Raw genomic sequence first — 15483 nt, 5'->3', positions numbered from 1 at the left:
CCCTCCTTTTCTATTGGGCGGTGGTTCAGTGACGCTGCTGTGACGTCGCTGTGACGCTGAGCGAACTGCCCCCTTAGATAGGAGGTGGTTCGCCGGTCACAGCGACGTCGCAGAGCAGGTATGCGCGTGTGACGCTGCTGTAGCGATAATGTTCGCTGCAGCAGCGATCGCCATATATCGGTCGTGCGATGTAAAGCACCCCTTAGTCCTAAAACAATATATATATATATATATATATATATATACACACACACACACACACACACACAAAGGGACGGAAGGAATGGCAAAAAGTTCCTTGACTTTTTGGCCACTATCCTCCTCGACTGTGGCATAGATGGTAATATGACGATATGAAGACCTGGATTATATATACTGTGTATATATAATCAGTATATATAATCCAGGTCTTCATATCGTCACATGACCGTCTATGCCACAGTCAAAGAGGCAAGTGGCCAAAAACTAAAAACTCAAGGAGCTTTTTGGCATTCCTTCCGTCCCTTTCTTTGTGTATACACCGAACATAGCTCTAAATGTGATGTGAACAAAGTCTTAAAGAGGACCTGTCACTTCAAGTGAGGAGTGGACCCAAACTTTAAAGTCAAGTGTTCGCACCAAACACAGACTTTACAAAAAAATCTGTGTCCAAATTTGGAGATCGGGTGCTTTACGTATACAAACCACTGGATCAAGTATCGCTGTGCTCAGGTACGCTCGTTGCTCACCCCAGTGCGAGCCGCTTGCAATGTTTCAACGGCTCTCACTGGAGGTAAAAACAGCATGATTGGATGTAGTGTACAAAAAAAGAAATAAGGATGACCATAACCACCGCTCCCGGAAATGCTCTGTTTATGCCTGGCTGCATGCAGACGGAAACCCAAATTGCCCAATCAGTGACTTCCAATGAAGTTCGGGTCCAGAACAGAACTTTATCTAAAGTCCAGCTGACCCCGCAGAACCCGAACTTCCATGGATCCGCTCATTTCTAGTCACTTCCTATAAACTCGGAATTTTTTACCTGGTGTAAATACTGTTCTCCCGAATCAGGCGCAGTTTTTCTTCTGTTTCTGTGCCTCTGTGTTCTTGAGTTATGGCCCCCTATTTTTTTTTATATATCTAGACTTCTTAGCCTAGTGGATGTGGTGCTCAACTCTTCTATGTGGGTTCTCAAAACCATGCGCAGTTGGCTAAAAAGACTAGATTTATATACAGGGAAAAAAGGCCCATATTTCTAGAACAGAGAGGAGTAGGAACAAAAGAAAAACACCACCAGATTCAGGAGAACAGCGGCATTTACACCAGGTAAAAATGATATATTTAAGGCAGGTAACGTATCCTCTGTAGTGACCTTAGGATAGGTAATCTCTCTGATTGGTGGGGATCCATTGGTAGACTCCAACAGGAGAAAAGAATTATGGGGTCCCTTTCGCTCTTTGGAACACCCAACAGTCTTAAAGGGAACCAACCAGCAGGATTTTCATATATAAATTAAAGCCAGTGCTATACTGGTGCTAGGATGCTGAATATAAGCATGGCTTTTGTTCTGAGATTGGATGTTTTATTTCGGAAATATGTGCAAATGAAGTTCCAGTAATGAACTGCTATTTGATTGACAGGTGCAACAAGGGTGGGAATTTGTGGGTCAGGTCTTGCTATCTATTCCCGCCCCTGTCTCTCTGCCTGCGCCGGTGACAGGGTGAAAATGGCCTAACAGGCAGACAGGGGCGGGAATAGAAATCAAGAAAAGACCCACATATTCCCTTCCTGTAGCACCTGTCAATCAAATAGCAGGTAATTGCTGGAACTTTACTTGCACATATGCTGCAATGCCCTGCACATGAGGTAAGAGACATAGCTATATCAGGAAAACTATACTACATTTCTAGTTGGAGCGATTTGCTAATATTATTATTACACCTACTACATATTGGGATAAAATCTTGGAGATGGTAATACCACTTTAAGGATTTAATAGAGAAAAATTAGTAGGTGCTGAGTTCTAGTGACTACTACATGCAGACAGAGTGCCTGACTTCTAATTGAATGTCTAATCGCATGGGGAAACATTCATAAATTTGGGTAATTAATGAATAACTTCATCCACATTCAGCCAGTGATACATTAGGTACAGCCAGAAGTCATTTTTTTCTAGTAAATACAGCTCAGTGTTCTTTACAAGATTTAGAGGGGTAGACGATGGTTCTGCGTGGTTTGCCAGACCTCAAGCGCACAAATAAACATTCAGCAACCTCAAAAGGGTCCAGATATTTTGGGTGGCGCGATCACAAAAAGCCACTAAACTAAATATGATAAAGTGTAACAATAAATAAGCACAACACTGCTCTTTTCTTATAGTCGTGGGGCCAAGGCCTGTCTGTCTTATTTCCTGATCACAACCATCTAAAAGTGCGGGTTCTTGAAGGCCAGTAAAGATTGGGCCAAAGTTGGCCTAGACTCAAAGTAAAATAATTAGGGGAACAATGTACTGACATGGTAATAGAAAACGCTAAACCAATTTAATATACTAATGGTGCAACATATTGTATAAGAAGTGTGGGCATGTATATCTATCGTACCAGAGTGCAGATGTGGATCCTGAATTTCGGGACTACTTTACTTTCCTGGACGCAGTATTACGAATGCATATTGGTATATAAGCCTTTATAGAAGTTCAAAAGCCCTTTACTATACCTCCATTTGCATCTTATAAGTTTCTTTTTTTATAATTTATACAAGTCAAACAGAACATACTGTTTATCCTATGTAAATTATCAGGACCAAGAATCTTGATGCATTTATGGACCAACGGATATGTTAAAGGAGTTGTCCACTACTTTTACATTGTTGGCCTTTCCTAAGGATAGGTCATCAATGTCAGATCGACCGGGTCCAAGATCCCGCACCCCCGCTGATCAGTTGTTCTCAGTGCTGGTGGCAACAGCCTGTGCAGGAAATGCTCAGTTCCGGAGATGCTCCGTCTTCTGATAGGGACTGCAGCTGGGTAATGCACATCTGCCTCCAATTGATCTGAATAGGTCGCGCATGTGCATACTCTGCCATGGCCACTATCAGAAGACGGAGTAGCTCCGGATTTGAGCATTTCCGGCTGTGTGCTGCTGCCGCCAGGACTACGAACAGCTGATCGGTGGGGGCGCAGGGTGTCTGATCCAGCCGATCTGACATTAATGACCTATCCTAATGTTAGGTCATCAATGTAAAAGTAAAGGGCATCCTCTTTAAAATGCTTGACTGGTCCATATGCAAATATCAGGTTTGTTAGCTGTAGACTAAGAGAATAGATTGTGGCACTGCAGGAGAGACCCTGCTGTTCTATTTTCTATGCTTGGTGGGATAGACTTTTCCTTCCTCTATACACAGCACTCTAGAAGTCCCATGCGTACACTTAAGGAAGTAGCAATTGTAGCGCCCCTGAATCCATCAGGAGCTACAAGGTACTGCATACTGTCAAAGATGCAGGGCCTACACCCAGGAACTCAGAAGACCAGTGCTGGTAACACCAAAACACATTATAATCCCTGTTTTTCCCTTCTCCAAGGACTGGTAACAGACTAGGGTTGGACCCAATAGATGGCCACCCAGGGGTGGAGCCGATCCAGACCACTAAACGACAGCCAGGGCGGAGGGGTCAGACAGTCAGAACGTGGAAGTGAGGGGAGACAGACGTAACCGCACTGATGGGGGAGTGAAGCGGTGACCTGTGGGCCCAGGCATGTGGTTGCTGGTGGAGTACGGTGAAGTACTCTCGGAACCATAGCACCGATGGGGTACTATGGTCAGGCAAATGCTCCAGACAGACCTGATAAAATCTGCTCAGTGAGGAGACCATCCAGGACCTCACTGACCGTAAAGTCCGGGGACACCAGCAGTAACAGGAGAACCAGGGACAAGAACAAAACACCAACCCTACAGGGTTCAAACTGCCCGCCGTACGGACCAGAGACAGAAAGACTACCAGGAGGGACTCCCAGACGCTCCAAGCCACGGGGACCCACCAACCAGAGACAGGTGCAGGGGAAAAAAGCCACCAAGTTACCACACCGGCACTGGGACTAAAGGGAACAGTGGTCAGGACCAGCGGTCAGGACTAGCCTTCTTCGGGTTAACAACGCTGGGAGTAAAGAAACCAGTTACACTGCAATCCCTTGTGTGGCCTACCTTGTTTCCGCGCCTAACTCCATCACCTACCCCCCTGGGGCCTGGCCCTACTTGCAGAGGGCCTAACATCCAGGTTGCCATTAACACCAGCCCCAGAGAGACTGTGCAGTGGCGGCTCCACCTATATACCCACAACCCGCAAGTGGCGTCACGATAAAAACTTTATTATCCCCTGTAAATATCCCCCTTTCAAGCGACCGCCAGGGTAACTGAACCAGGCAACGGCCACCCAGTGAACTGTTCCCCGTAAATATACAGCCCGGGACAGAGTACCCCATAGCCCTGGGGCGAGTCCCAATCCCTCTTACGCCTGCTGTACCAGTGATCAATTGATCGCCAAAATTATGATTGTATACAAATCAGCATTAAATAAAAATTAACACAATAAGCAAACATTTCCTAAAGGTCTCTTAATGGGGGTGGGGGGTGCCAATGGAAATTAAACTATACCTTTCATTTCAGGTAACTTTTCAATACAAGCAGTTCTATGCATTTTGTGAAGAAAAGCACTATTTCTTGCTTTTTTATTACTTTTCACCAAATGTCTCATATGACGGCTCTAACTAATTTTCAGTTATCTGTGAGCTAGTGGGTGGTGATGTCTCAAATACACAGCACACACAGAGATGGATTCCTGGCTCTCCCACCCCATGCTCACTGCGCTTCTTTTTCTGCAGCGTAAAGTGACATGTGGCACGGCTTCTCAAGCCACAGCATGTCCATTTATTCTAGCAAAGATGAGAGTGTTCTCAGCAAAAGAACCCAGCTAAAGTCCGCAGCACCAGATCCCTGATCGTGGGCACGGGCAGCTGTGGTTTCCTGTGGAGAAGAATTGGATCTCCACAGAAGACATGTAGCGTGTGCGGATAGTGGGCATATACCCAAAGTTGTACGGATCGTGGACATGTACTCTACGAGGCGTAACCTGACACTTCCCTGTGATGGCATACCATCTTTCTTTGATCAAGAGAGAGTTGATCTGTTTTTCAAAATTAATGAGGCGTTCATAATATCAGGGGGAGGAGAAAAAGTGGCTATTAAGTGGAGAAAGCAGCAGATTTTTCTCATGAGATACATGAGAAAAATACAGGGAGTGGAACAGGCTATCACGGGAGGTGGTGAGGTCTCCATCAATGGAAATCTTCAAGCAGAAACTGGATAAACATATAGCTCGGATGATTTAGGAAAACCTGCACTCGCAGGGAGCTGGACATGATGGCCCTTGAGGTCGCTTCCAACTCTACCATTCTACATGAAAATGTTTCTTATATTCGCTTGTGCTATTGACTAATGTAGTTTGTTGAATGTACAAGTATGTCTTTCAACCAAATATTTATACTACTTTTTATATAAAAACCATGTACTTTATTATAACAAATGCACATACATACATAGATTGTTTAAAATCAGGGAGGAAAGACAGGATAATTGACCCTACTCTTTTCCTACCTTACAACAGGGGTCGGCGTCCTAAGTAGAGAGACGCCCCCGTTCCACGACGACTGACCCTAGGTAATCCCTTCCTGCGTATTCAAGGTGTCATCCCCTCAAGATTGAAATACCCCAGCAGTAGTAACACCACAGTGAGGAAAGGGGTGCTCAGTCAATAATGGCTAATTTGTCTGTATCACCAATATGACCACTGGGGATTAGGGTGTAGGGTCAGAAGCTGTCATTAAGTCTGTGTGCTCAGTATTAGATATAGAGAGTTAGATGTTAATAATCATATATTAAAGGAATGCCCAAGATTATTTCTGGCCGTATCAAAAAACTTTTTTGATACGGCCAGAAATAATCTTGGGCATTCCTTTAATATATGATTATTAACATCTAACTCTCTATATCTAATACTGAGCACACAGACTTAATGACAGCTTCTGACCCTACACCCTAATCCCCAGTGGTCATATTGGTGATACAGACAAATTAGCCATTATTGACTGAGCACCCCTTTCCTCACTGTGGTGTTACTACTGCTGGGGTATTTCAATCTTGAGGGGATGACACCTTGAATACGCAGGAAGGGATTACCTAGGGTCAGTCGTCGTGGAACGGGGGCGTCTCTCTACTTAGGACGCCGACCCCTGTTGTAAGGTAGGAAAAGAGTAGGGTCAATTATCCTGTCTTTCCTCCCTGATTTTAAACAATCTATGTATGTATGTATGTGCATTTGTTATAATAAAGTACATGTTTTTTATATAAAAAGTAGTATAAATATTTGGTTGAAAAACAATATCTACTTTTAGTGATTGATATTGGTATACAATGTACAAGTATGTCCCCAGGTCTCCAGCTTGTCTGTCTGCTTTCTTCTGTAGATGTGCGTTGGCTTCAGTATCTGAATACCATAATATCACTGTGTTAGGTCAGGTGTAGGGTTAGGTGTATATAGACATTATTGCAGCAGAAAACAGATAACCGGACCCAACAATCTAAGACTGACTGTAACTAACCATAGTAAGGAAGAGGTCTATACTCACATCGGTGTTGCACGACCGGTAGCGCTTCCTTTCTCCCAGGCAATATTTTCCTCCTCCCGATGGTCTGTAAAAAGGCACTGTGCTTTACTTATGCAAGTCACGTATTTTCATTGTGCGGATAGTCACACATAACAACATCAGTTTTACTATAAAAAGTCTATGAATACCAATTTCTAAAAGTAGCGAAAATCTAAATTTGACCTTTCTTTATAAAAATGTTTTCAATACCTTTGAGCCCTGGCAGGAATTAAAGGGGAAATTGTATCAGGATAACAGATACAGATATAGACTAAACATGTATATCCGTGCCGGTGATCTCATCGCCTCTTAGTGATATCTGGTGTAATACTATTCTAATTCAATAACATCCAGCCCGGTGAGTGTGACAGGGGTCCAATACTTTTTACTTTAACCGTTCGAGGGGTGGAGAATATCATAGCGTTGCACTGCAGAATGTAAGAGGAGGAGTGTAGCAACTTCTCATCAAAAACAGAGAATTTATTGTAACCAAAACACGAAGAAAACATAGATTTTGGTACTAAATGAATATGTCATCAGTGACCCAATGAACTCTGGTTCTTTCTCAATTAGTTTTTTCAATAAGTAACATAACTGCAGCATTTCTTCCTATGCTGTCCCTCTGCTCATACTCCTAGAAATATATTACACAATACACCAACAACCGAGACAGACAGTGGAGACATACTGTGTAAAAAAAGGCATAGTATGCAAAAAGAAGAAGGGAGAAGGGAGGGTTTCTTATATATGGTTAAGTAGGCAAAGTTTGATGACACTTCATCATATACCGTATACAGTACAGCATATATATATATATATATATATATATATAATTATATATATATATATATATATACACACATATATATATATTTATATATATATATATATATATATGTATATATATACACATTATATATATATATATATATACATATACACAGTATATACACAGTATATGTTATTACAAATAATATAATTAGACATTGACTATGCTTAATAGGAGTCTGTCAAAAGGTTTCTGACATCTAATCTGAAAGCAGCATAATGTAAGAATTGAAACCTTAAAGGGGTTTGCCCATGAACAAAGTTAATTTTAAAGTTCATTTTAATCAATAAAGCTTGCAATAATAATAATTTCCACAATTGGATGCATATTAAAAAAATGTTCCTGTGCTGAGATAATCTTATATACAAGTGTATCTCAATAAATTAGAATATCATCAAAAAGTGAATTCCTTTCAGTAATTCAATACAAAAAAGGAAACACATGTATAGAGTCATTACACACAGAGGGATCTATTCCTATATATTACATAGAGTCATTACACACAGAGGGATCTATTCCTATATATTATATAGAGTCATTACACACAGAGGGATCTATTCCTATATATTATATAGAGTCATTACACACAGAGGGATCTATTCCTATATATTACATAGAGTCATTACACACAGAGGGATCTATTCCTATATATTATATAGAGTCATTACACACAGAGGGATCTATTCCTATATATTACATAGAGTCATTACACACAGAGGGATCTATTCCTATATATTATATAGAGTCATTACACACAGAGGGATCTATTCCTATATATTAGAGTCATTACACACAGGAATCTATTCCTATATATTAGAGTCATTACACACAGAGGGATCTATTCCTATATATTACATAGAGTCATTACACACAGAGGGATCTATTCCTATATATTATATAGAGTCATTACACACAGAGGGATCTATTCCTATATATTATATAGAGTCATTATACACAGAGGGATCTATTCCTATATATTCTATAGAGTCATTACACACAGAGGGATCTATTCCTATATATTACATAGAGTCATTACACACAGAGGGATCTATTCCTATATATTATATAGAGTCATTACACACAGAGGAATCTATTCCTATATATTAGAGTCATTACACACAGAGGGATCTATTCGTATATATTATATAGTCATTACACACAGAGGGATCTATTCCTATATATTATCTAGAGTCATTACACACAGAGGGATCTATTCCTATATATTATATAGAGTCATTACACACAGAGGGATCTATTCCTATATATCATATAGAGTCATTACACACAGAGGGATCTATTCCAAGTGTTTATTCCTGTTAATGTTGATGATTATGGCTTACAGCCAATGAAAACCCAAAAGTGATCTCAGAAAATTAGAATATTATATAAGACCAACTGAGAAAATGATTTTAAACTCAGAAATGTTGGCGCCTACTGAAAAGTCTGTACAGTAAATGCCTTAATACTTGGTCGCGGCTCCTTTTGCATGAATTACTGCATCAATGCGGCGTGGCATGGAGGCGATCAGCCTGTGGCACTGCTGAGGTGTTATGGAAGCCCAGGTTGCTTTGATAGCAGCCTTCAGCTCGTCTGCATTGTTGGGTCTGGTATCTCATCTTCCTCTTGACAATAACCCTTAGATTCTCTATGGGGTTTAGGTCAGGCGAGTTTTCTGGCCAATCAAGAACAGTGATACTGTGGTTATTAAACCAGGTATTGGTACTTTTGGCAGTGTGAACAGGTGCCAAGTCCTGCTGGAAAATTAAATTTCTATCTCCAAAAAGCTTGTCGGCAGAGGGAAGCATGAAGTATTCTAAAATTTCCTGGTAGACGGCTGCGCTGACTTTGGTGTTGATAAAACACAGTGGACCTACACCAGCAGATGACATGGCTCCCCAAACCATCACTGATTGTGGAAACTTTACACTAGACCTCAAGCAGCTTGGCTTGTGGCCTCTCCACTCTTCCTCCAGACTCTGGGACCGCGATTTCCAAATGAAATGCAGAATTTACTTTCATCTGAAAAAAAAAAACTTGGACAACTGAGCAACAGTCCAGTTCTTTTTCTCCTTGGCCCAGGTAAGACGCTTCTGGCGGTGTCTATTGGTCATGAGTGGCTTGACACAAGGAATGTGACAGTTGTAGCCCATGTCCTGGAAACGTCTGTGTGTGGAGGCTCTTGAAGCACTGACTCCAGCAGCAGACCACTCCTTGTGAATTTCCCCATCTATTTGAATGGCCTTTTCTTAACAATCCTATCAAGGCTGCAGTTATCCCGGTTGCTTGTGCACCTTTTTCTACCACACTTTTTACTTCTGCTCAACTTTCCATTAATATGTTTGCATACAGCACTTCCTAAACACTTTGGAAGCCTTTGCAGATGTTTTGTGGTAATAATTCTCCTTTTCTGAGATAATGACTTTTGGGTTTTCATTGGCTGTAAGCCATAATCATCAACTTTAACAGAGATAAACACTTAAAATAGATCACTCTGTGTGTAATGACTTTATATAATATATAGGAATAGATCCCTCTATGTGTAATGACTTTATATAATATATGCGTTTCCCTTTTTGTATTGAATTACTGAAATACATTAACTTTTTTATGATATTCTAATTTATTGAGATGCACTTTTATGTGTCCCTACTCTGTACTGTGTAATGGCCATGTCTGACCATACAGGGACATGGTCTGATCATACGACATCTGCTGGGCTGAGGGGGATACAAAAGAGAAAATATAGCTAGCACAGCACAGGATCACAGATGATTCTTCTTGTGAGGTAAAACATTTCCCTATCAGTTTTTAAAAAATGTTTTACCTCAAAGAAAGAATAATTTGAGATTCTGTGCTATTATATCTGTATACTTTTTTTTACTTCCTCTCCTGCCAAGGAGCTGTGGTATAATCATACCATGTCCCTGTATGGTCAGACACAGCCATTACACAGTACACAGCAGGGACACATATATAATATTATCTCAGCACAGGAACATTTAAACACATCCAATTGTGGAAATTATTATTCTTCCGATATCTATTGATTAAAATCAACTTTGATCGTGAGGGAACAAATGGAAAAAAAAAAAAGAAAAAAATGCTACTTTATGTTATGTACATATACATGGAGAGCTGAAACCTCATCCTTAAAAAAGGGAATCGTCAATAGGGTCAACCCATCTATGAAAGGTTTGTCAGTCATAGAAAGCTGAAAAAAAATGATAGGGCAGCACGGTGGCTCAGTGGTTAGCACTGCAGTCTTGCAGCAATGGGGTCTTGGGTTCAAATCCCACCAAGGACAACACCTGCAAGAAGTTTGTATGTTCTCCACGTGTTCCCGTGGGTTTACGCCGGGTTCTTCGGTTTCCTCCCACACTCCAAAAACATTCTGATAGGGAATTTAGATTGTGAGCCCCGATGGGGACAGTGTTGCCAATGTATGTAAAGTGCTGTGGAATAAATAGCGCTATATACAGTGCCTACAAGTAGTATTCAACCCCCTGCAGATTTAGCAGGTTTACACATTCGGAATTAACTTGGCATTGTGACATTTGGACTGTAGATCAGCCTGGAAGTGTGAAATGCACTGCAGCAAAAAAGAATGTTATTTCTTTTTTTTTTTTTTTTTTAAATTGTGAAAAGTTTATTCAGAGGGTCATTTATTATTCAACCCCTCAAACCACCAGAATTCTGTTTGGTTCCCCTAAAGTATTAAGAAGTATTTCAGGCACAAAGAACAATGAGCTTCACATGTTTGGATTAATTATCTCTTTTTCCAGCCTTTTCTGACTAATTAAGACCCTCCCCAAACTTGTGAACAGCACTCATACTTGGTCAACATGGAAAAGACAAAGGAGCATTCCAAGGCCATCAGAGACAAGATCGTGGAGGATCACAAGGCTGGCAAGGGGTACAAAACCCTTTCCAAGGAGTTGGGCCTACCTGTCTCCACTGTTGGGAGCATCATCCGGAAGTGGAAGGCTTATGGAACTACTGTTAGCCTTCCACGGCCTGGACAGCCTTTGAAAGTTTCCACCCGTGCCGAGGCCAGGCTTGTCCGAAGAGTCAAGGCTAACCCAAGGACAACAAGGAAGGAGCTCCGGGAAGATCTCATGGCAGTGGGGACATTGGTTTCAGTCAATACCATAAGTAACGTACTCCACCGCAATGGTCTCCGTTCCAGACGAGCCCGTAAGGTACCTTTACTTTCAAAGCGTCATGTCAAGACTCGTCTACAGTTTGCTCATGATCACTTGGAGGACTCTGAGACAGACTGGTTCAAGGTTCTCTGGTCTGATGAGACCAAGATCGAGATCTTTGGTGCCAACCACACACGTGACGTTTGGAGACTGGATGGCACTGCATACGACCCCAAGAATACCATCTCTACAGTCAAGCATGGTGGTGGCAGCATCATGCTGTGGGGCTGTTTCTCAGCCAAGGGGCCTGGCCATCTGGTCCGCATCCATGGGAAGATGGATAGCATGGCCTACCTGGAGATTTTGGCCAAGAACCTCCACTCCTCCATCAAGGATCTTAAGATGGGTCGTCATTTCATCTTCCAACAAGACAACGACCCAAAGCACACAGCCAAGAAAACCAAGGCCTGGTTCAAGAGGGAAAAAATCAAGGTGTTGCAGTGGCGTAGTCAGTCTCCTGACCTTAACCCAATTGAAAACTTGTGGAAGGAGCTCAAGATTAAAGTCCACATGAGACACCCAAAGAACCTAGATAACTTGGAGAAGATCTGCATGGAGGAGTGGGCCAAGATAACTCCAGAGACCTGTGCCGGCCTGATCAGGTCTTATAAAAGACGATTATTAGCTGTAATTGCAAACAAGGGTTATTCCACAAAATATTAACCCTAGGGGTTGAATAATAATTGACCCACACTTTTATGTTCAAAATTTATTAAAATTTAACTGAGCAACATAACTTGTTGGTTTGTAAGATTTATGCATCTGTTAATAAATCCTGCTCTTGTTTGAAGTTTGCAGGCTCTAACTTATTTGCATCTTATCAAACCTGCTAAATCTGCAGGGGGTTGAAGACTACTTGTAGGCACTGTAAGTGAATACATTTTATTATTATTATATTATATTACCTTGATAGCTTCGATCCAATGTCTTATTCCAGAGAAAACCATGATTTTCTTATGTACAAATGGGGTGATAACATCTGTGGGTCGATCACAGAGAATCTGCCTCTGGAAATTATTGTTAATGAAAGGGGGCGTTACCAGTGTGAGACATGTAATGATTGACAGTCTGCTCGACTGATTTACTTGTCTCACAAGGCTTGCGCTCCCTTTCATTTAAAATAAGCTCTTGAATCGAATAGGGACGGATATGTGATAACCTGCCGCAGCCACTATGCAGTTGATGGAGCTGTGTAACTCCGAAAATGAGTAGTTCTGGCCGGCGGTGGTGCCGGGAAGAGCTGATTGGTGGGGGTGTCAGTTGTTGCATCCACACCGATCAGTCATTCAGGACTTATCCTAAGAATAGGTCATCAATGTTAAAGTCCAGGACAACTCCTTTAAGAAAAATATTGATTTCTCTGTATTTAAGGGGATAGCTTTTCTCCTTGCGGAAACTGACACAAAAGTCCAACATGCCAGTAGTGAGGAGACTTTAACCCACAATGCTAATCTGGGAAATATGTAAATTGTGTCTTCAAGAAGGAAGTAGACTAATTCTAGCGACATCTACTGGAAGTAGCAATCCTAAAAGTCAAAATAGAACCTTTATTAAGTCTTGTCATATAACTTGGGCTATATAAGCCAAACCACAATCTCAATTTGCAGACACAGTATTTTGGGGTGATTGCCCCTCATCAGTGCAAAGTATTAGATCGGAATAAGACATTGGATCGCAGATATCAAGGTATCATTTTATTCAGCTTTCTATGACCTGCATGCCCATATAGACCGCTTAGGAGATTCGATCCTACTGACAGATTCCCCAATTTTTTAAGTCATCATTTTCTCAAGCAACCAGGGGCCATTTCAAAAACAACTGAAAAATCTAGTAAAAAAAAAAAAATATCTACATTATATGATTTCTATTAATTAACCATCCCCGTTAGTATTCTTCACCTGAATATTGTAGTGTGGACCTTCTCCTTGCATCTACTGTAATAATGCAACTATATATAAGGATGTATATTTTGGGACTCTATAGATAAATTACCAGATGTGAGGACCATTCATGGTTGGTTGGTTGGTTGGTTAGCCACTGGCGGCCAATGTCCATCTCTTGTAATCTTTTGATGGCTTAGCCCACACTATTCTAGAACAATACTGGTATTATAATTTTAATCGCCCTTATGTATCAAAAATAGAGAAAATTTTGAGGTGTCACCCAAAGCAGCCAATCAGATTTCATTTAAATAAAAAAAATATAGTTAAAGGGAACCAATCACCGTGATTTTCGATTATAACCTAAAGCCAGTGCTATACTTGCACTATCAGGCTGATTCTCTGCATACCTGTAGTGGTCAGCTCGGATGTATAGGTTTTGAAATACAAGAAAGTAAAGTTTATAAAATCAGCTGCTTGTTGAGTGACAGCAGCTGAGGATCAGATAATATCTGGAGGGTATTCATAGTTATCCCCTCCCTCTGTTAGAATTAGCATAAGCATTATACAAACGACCTAGCAGGACCTGTGTAAGGTCATACCATGTGACCAGGAGGGGCAGGGTCTCAGCCAGCAAAGTTTATACCAGGTCACATGGTATGACCTCACATAGATCCTGCTAGGTCAATTGTATAACACTTAAGCTAATTCTAACAGGGGGAGGGGATAAGTATGCATATCGCCCAGATATTATTTGATCCTCAGCTGCTGTCACTCAAGGAGCTGCTGATTTTATAAACTTTACTTTTTTGGATTTCAAAACCTATACATCCGAGCTGACCACTACAGGTATGTATAGAATCAGCCTGATAGTGCCAGTATAGCACTGGCTTTAGGTTATATACAAAAATCCTGGTCATTGGTTCCCTTTAACCACTGAATCAGATAGGTCACTGACTATACAGGCCATTACTGAGATTTGATGCGGAACTTTTTTTATTTCTTTAAAAAATACCCACAAATTTAATTTTGCATCTGCATTTTGTCATTAACTTTGAAAGAATAAATCGTAAAATTTTGACATGCAAAAAAACAAAAACACAAGACAGGATACAAATGTTTCTTTAGGTTGGCTCAGGCTTACTTTAGTTACTTACGCTGGACTGTCACAGTGTCTTATAGATGACGAGACCCCTCCACCACAGGTTCTGGTGCACTCTCCCCATACTGACCATGGACCCCAGTCGCCATCTAAACTTTTAGGCCAAGTTCCAAAAGTTACACATTCACCTTGATAGCACCACTAGAAGGAAATGGACCATAGAGAACATGAGAATTCACATAAGACTAGTATGAAAACTAAAATGCAATCAGAGAATAGTGCTAACATTTCTAAAAATGGCTAGAATTACACAGTTATTACAGTAATATAAGATAGTTACTTTTCACATTTGAATCATTACAGATGTTAAAATATTAGATCTTATTCCTGTATCCTGATGCAAGCAGTATACATATTAAAGACGTCACTGGCGGACAGAGAAAGAAAAGGGCCCCTGTGAAAGAACAATACATGGGACCTTTGCAGCCCAAGATCTCATCATAATGCACAATTCCACCTAGTTTGGAGGTAGAAATGGGCCCCTTACCTCTAGAGCTGCACAAGTTGCACCAATGATACGTCCCACCCCTTGAAGACATCTACAAACCAGATATCATCATATGCTTTGGATAATCCCGAATTGTTCAATGGGACGTTTATCAATAAGCTGAGTAGTTTTGGCCTCCAGCGATGAGCTGTATAAATCCTTGCAGAGAAAAATTACATTTCCCTGCAGCACCCCCGCAGGAGAAGAAAAGCATTGCACACTATCAATTCAAATCAATAAATTGTC

At 41.0% G+C, this 15483-nt stretch overlaps 1 protein-coding gene across 1 annotated transcript in view; it reads right to left on the bottom strand.

Annotated features, from left to right (window-relative positions):
• The window catches only part of ADAMTS6 (ADAM metallopeptidase with thrombospondin type 1 motif 6), a 460987-nt gene that overhangs the window by 127681 nt on the left and 317823 nt on the right, over positions 1-15483 (bottom strand). Inside the window, exons 13-14 of the mRNA XM_075326191.1 lie at positions 14746-14891; positions 6660-6723 (exon numbers count right to left, since the gene is read on the bottom strand). Of these exons, the coding sequence (XP_075182306.1) occupies positions 6660-6723; positions 14746-14891 (210 nt within the window). The remainder of the gene's footprint in view (positions 1-6659; positions 6724-14745; positions 14892-15483) is intronic.

This window comes from Anomaloglossus baeobatrachus, chromosome 1 (assembly GCF_048569485.1).
Source record: "Anomaloglossus baeobatrachus isolate aAnoBae1 chromosome 1, aAnoBae1.hap1, whole genome shotgun sequence".
Taxonomy (NCBI): Eukaryota; Metazoa; Chordata; class Amphibia; order Anura; family Aromobatidae; genus Anomaloglossus; species Anomaloglossus baeobatrachus.
The sequence above is the reverse complement of the archived record's forward strand: the minus strand, read 5'-3'. Positions and strand labels throughout refer to the sequence as shown.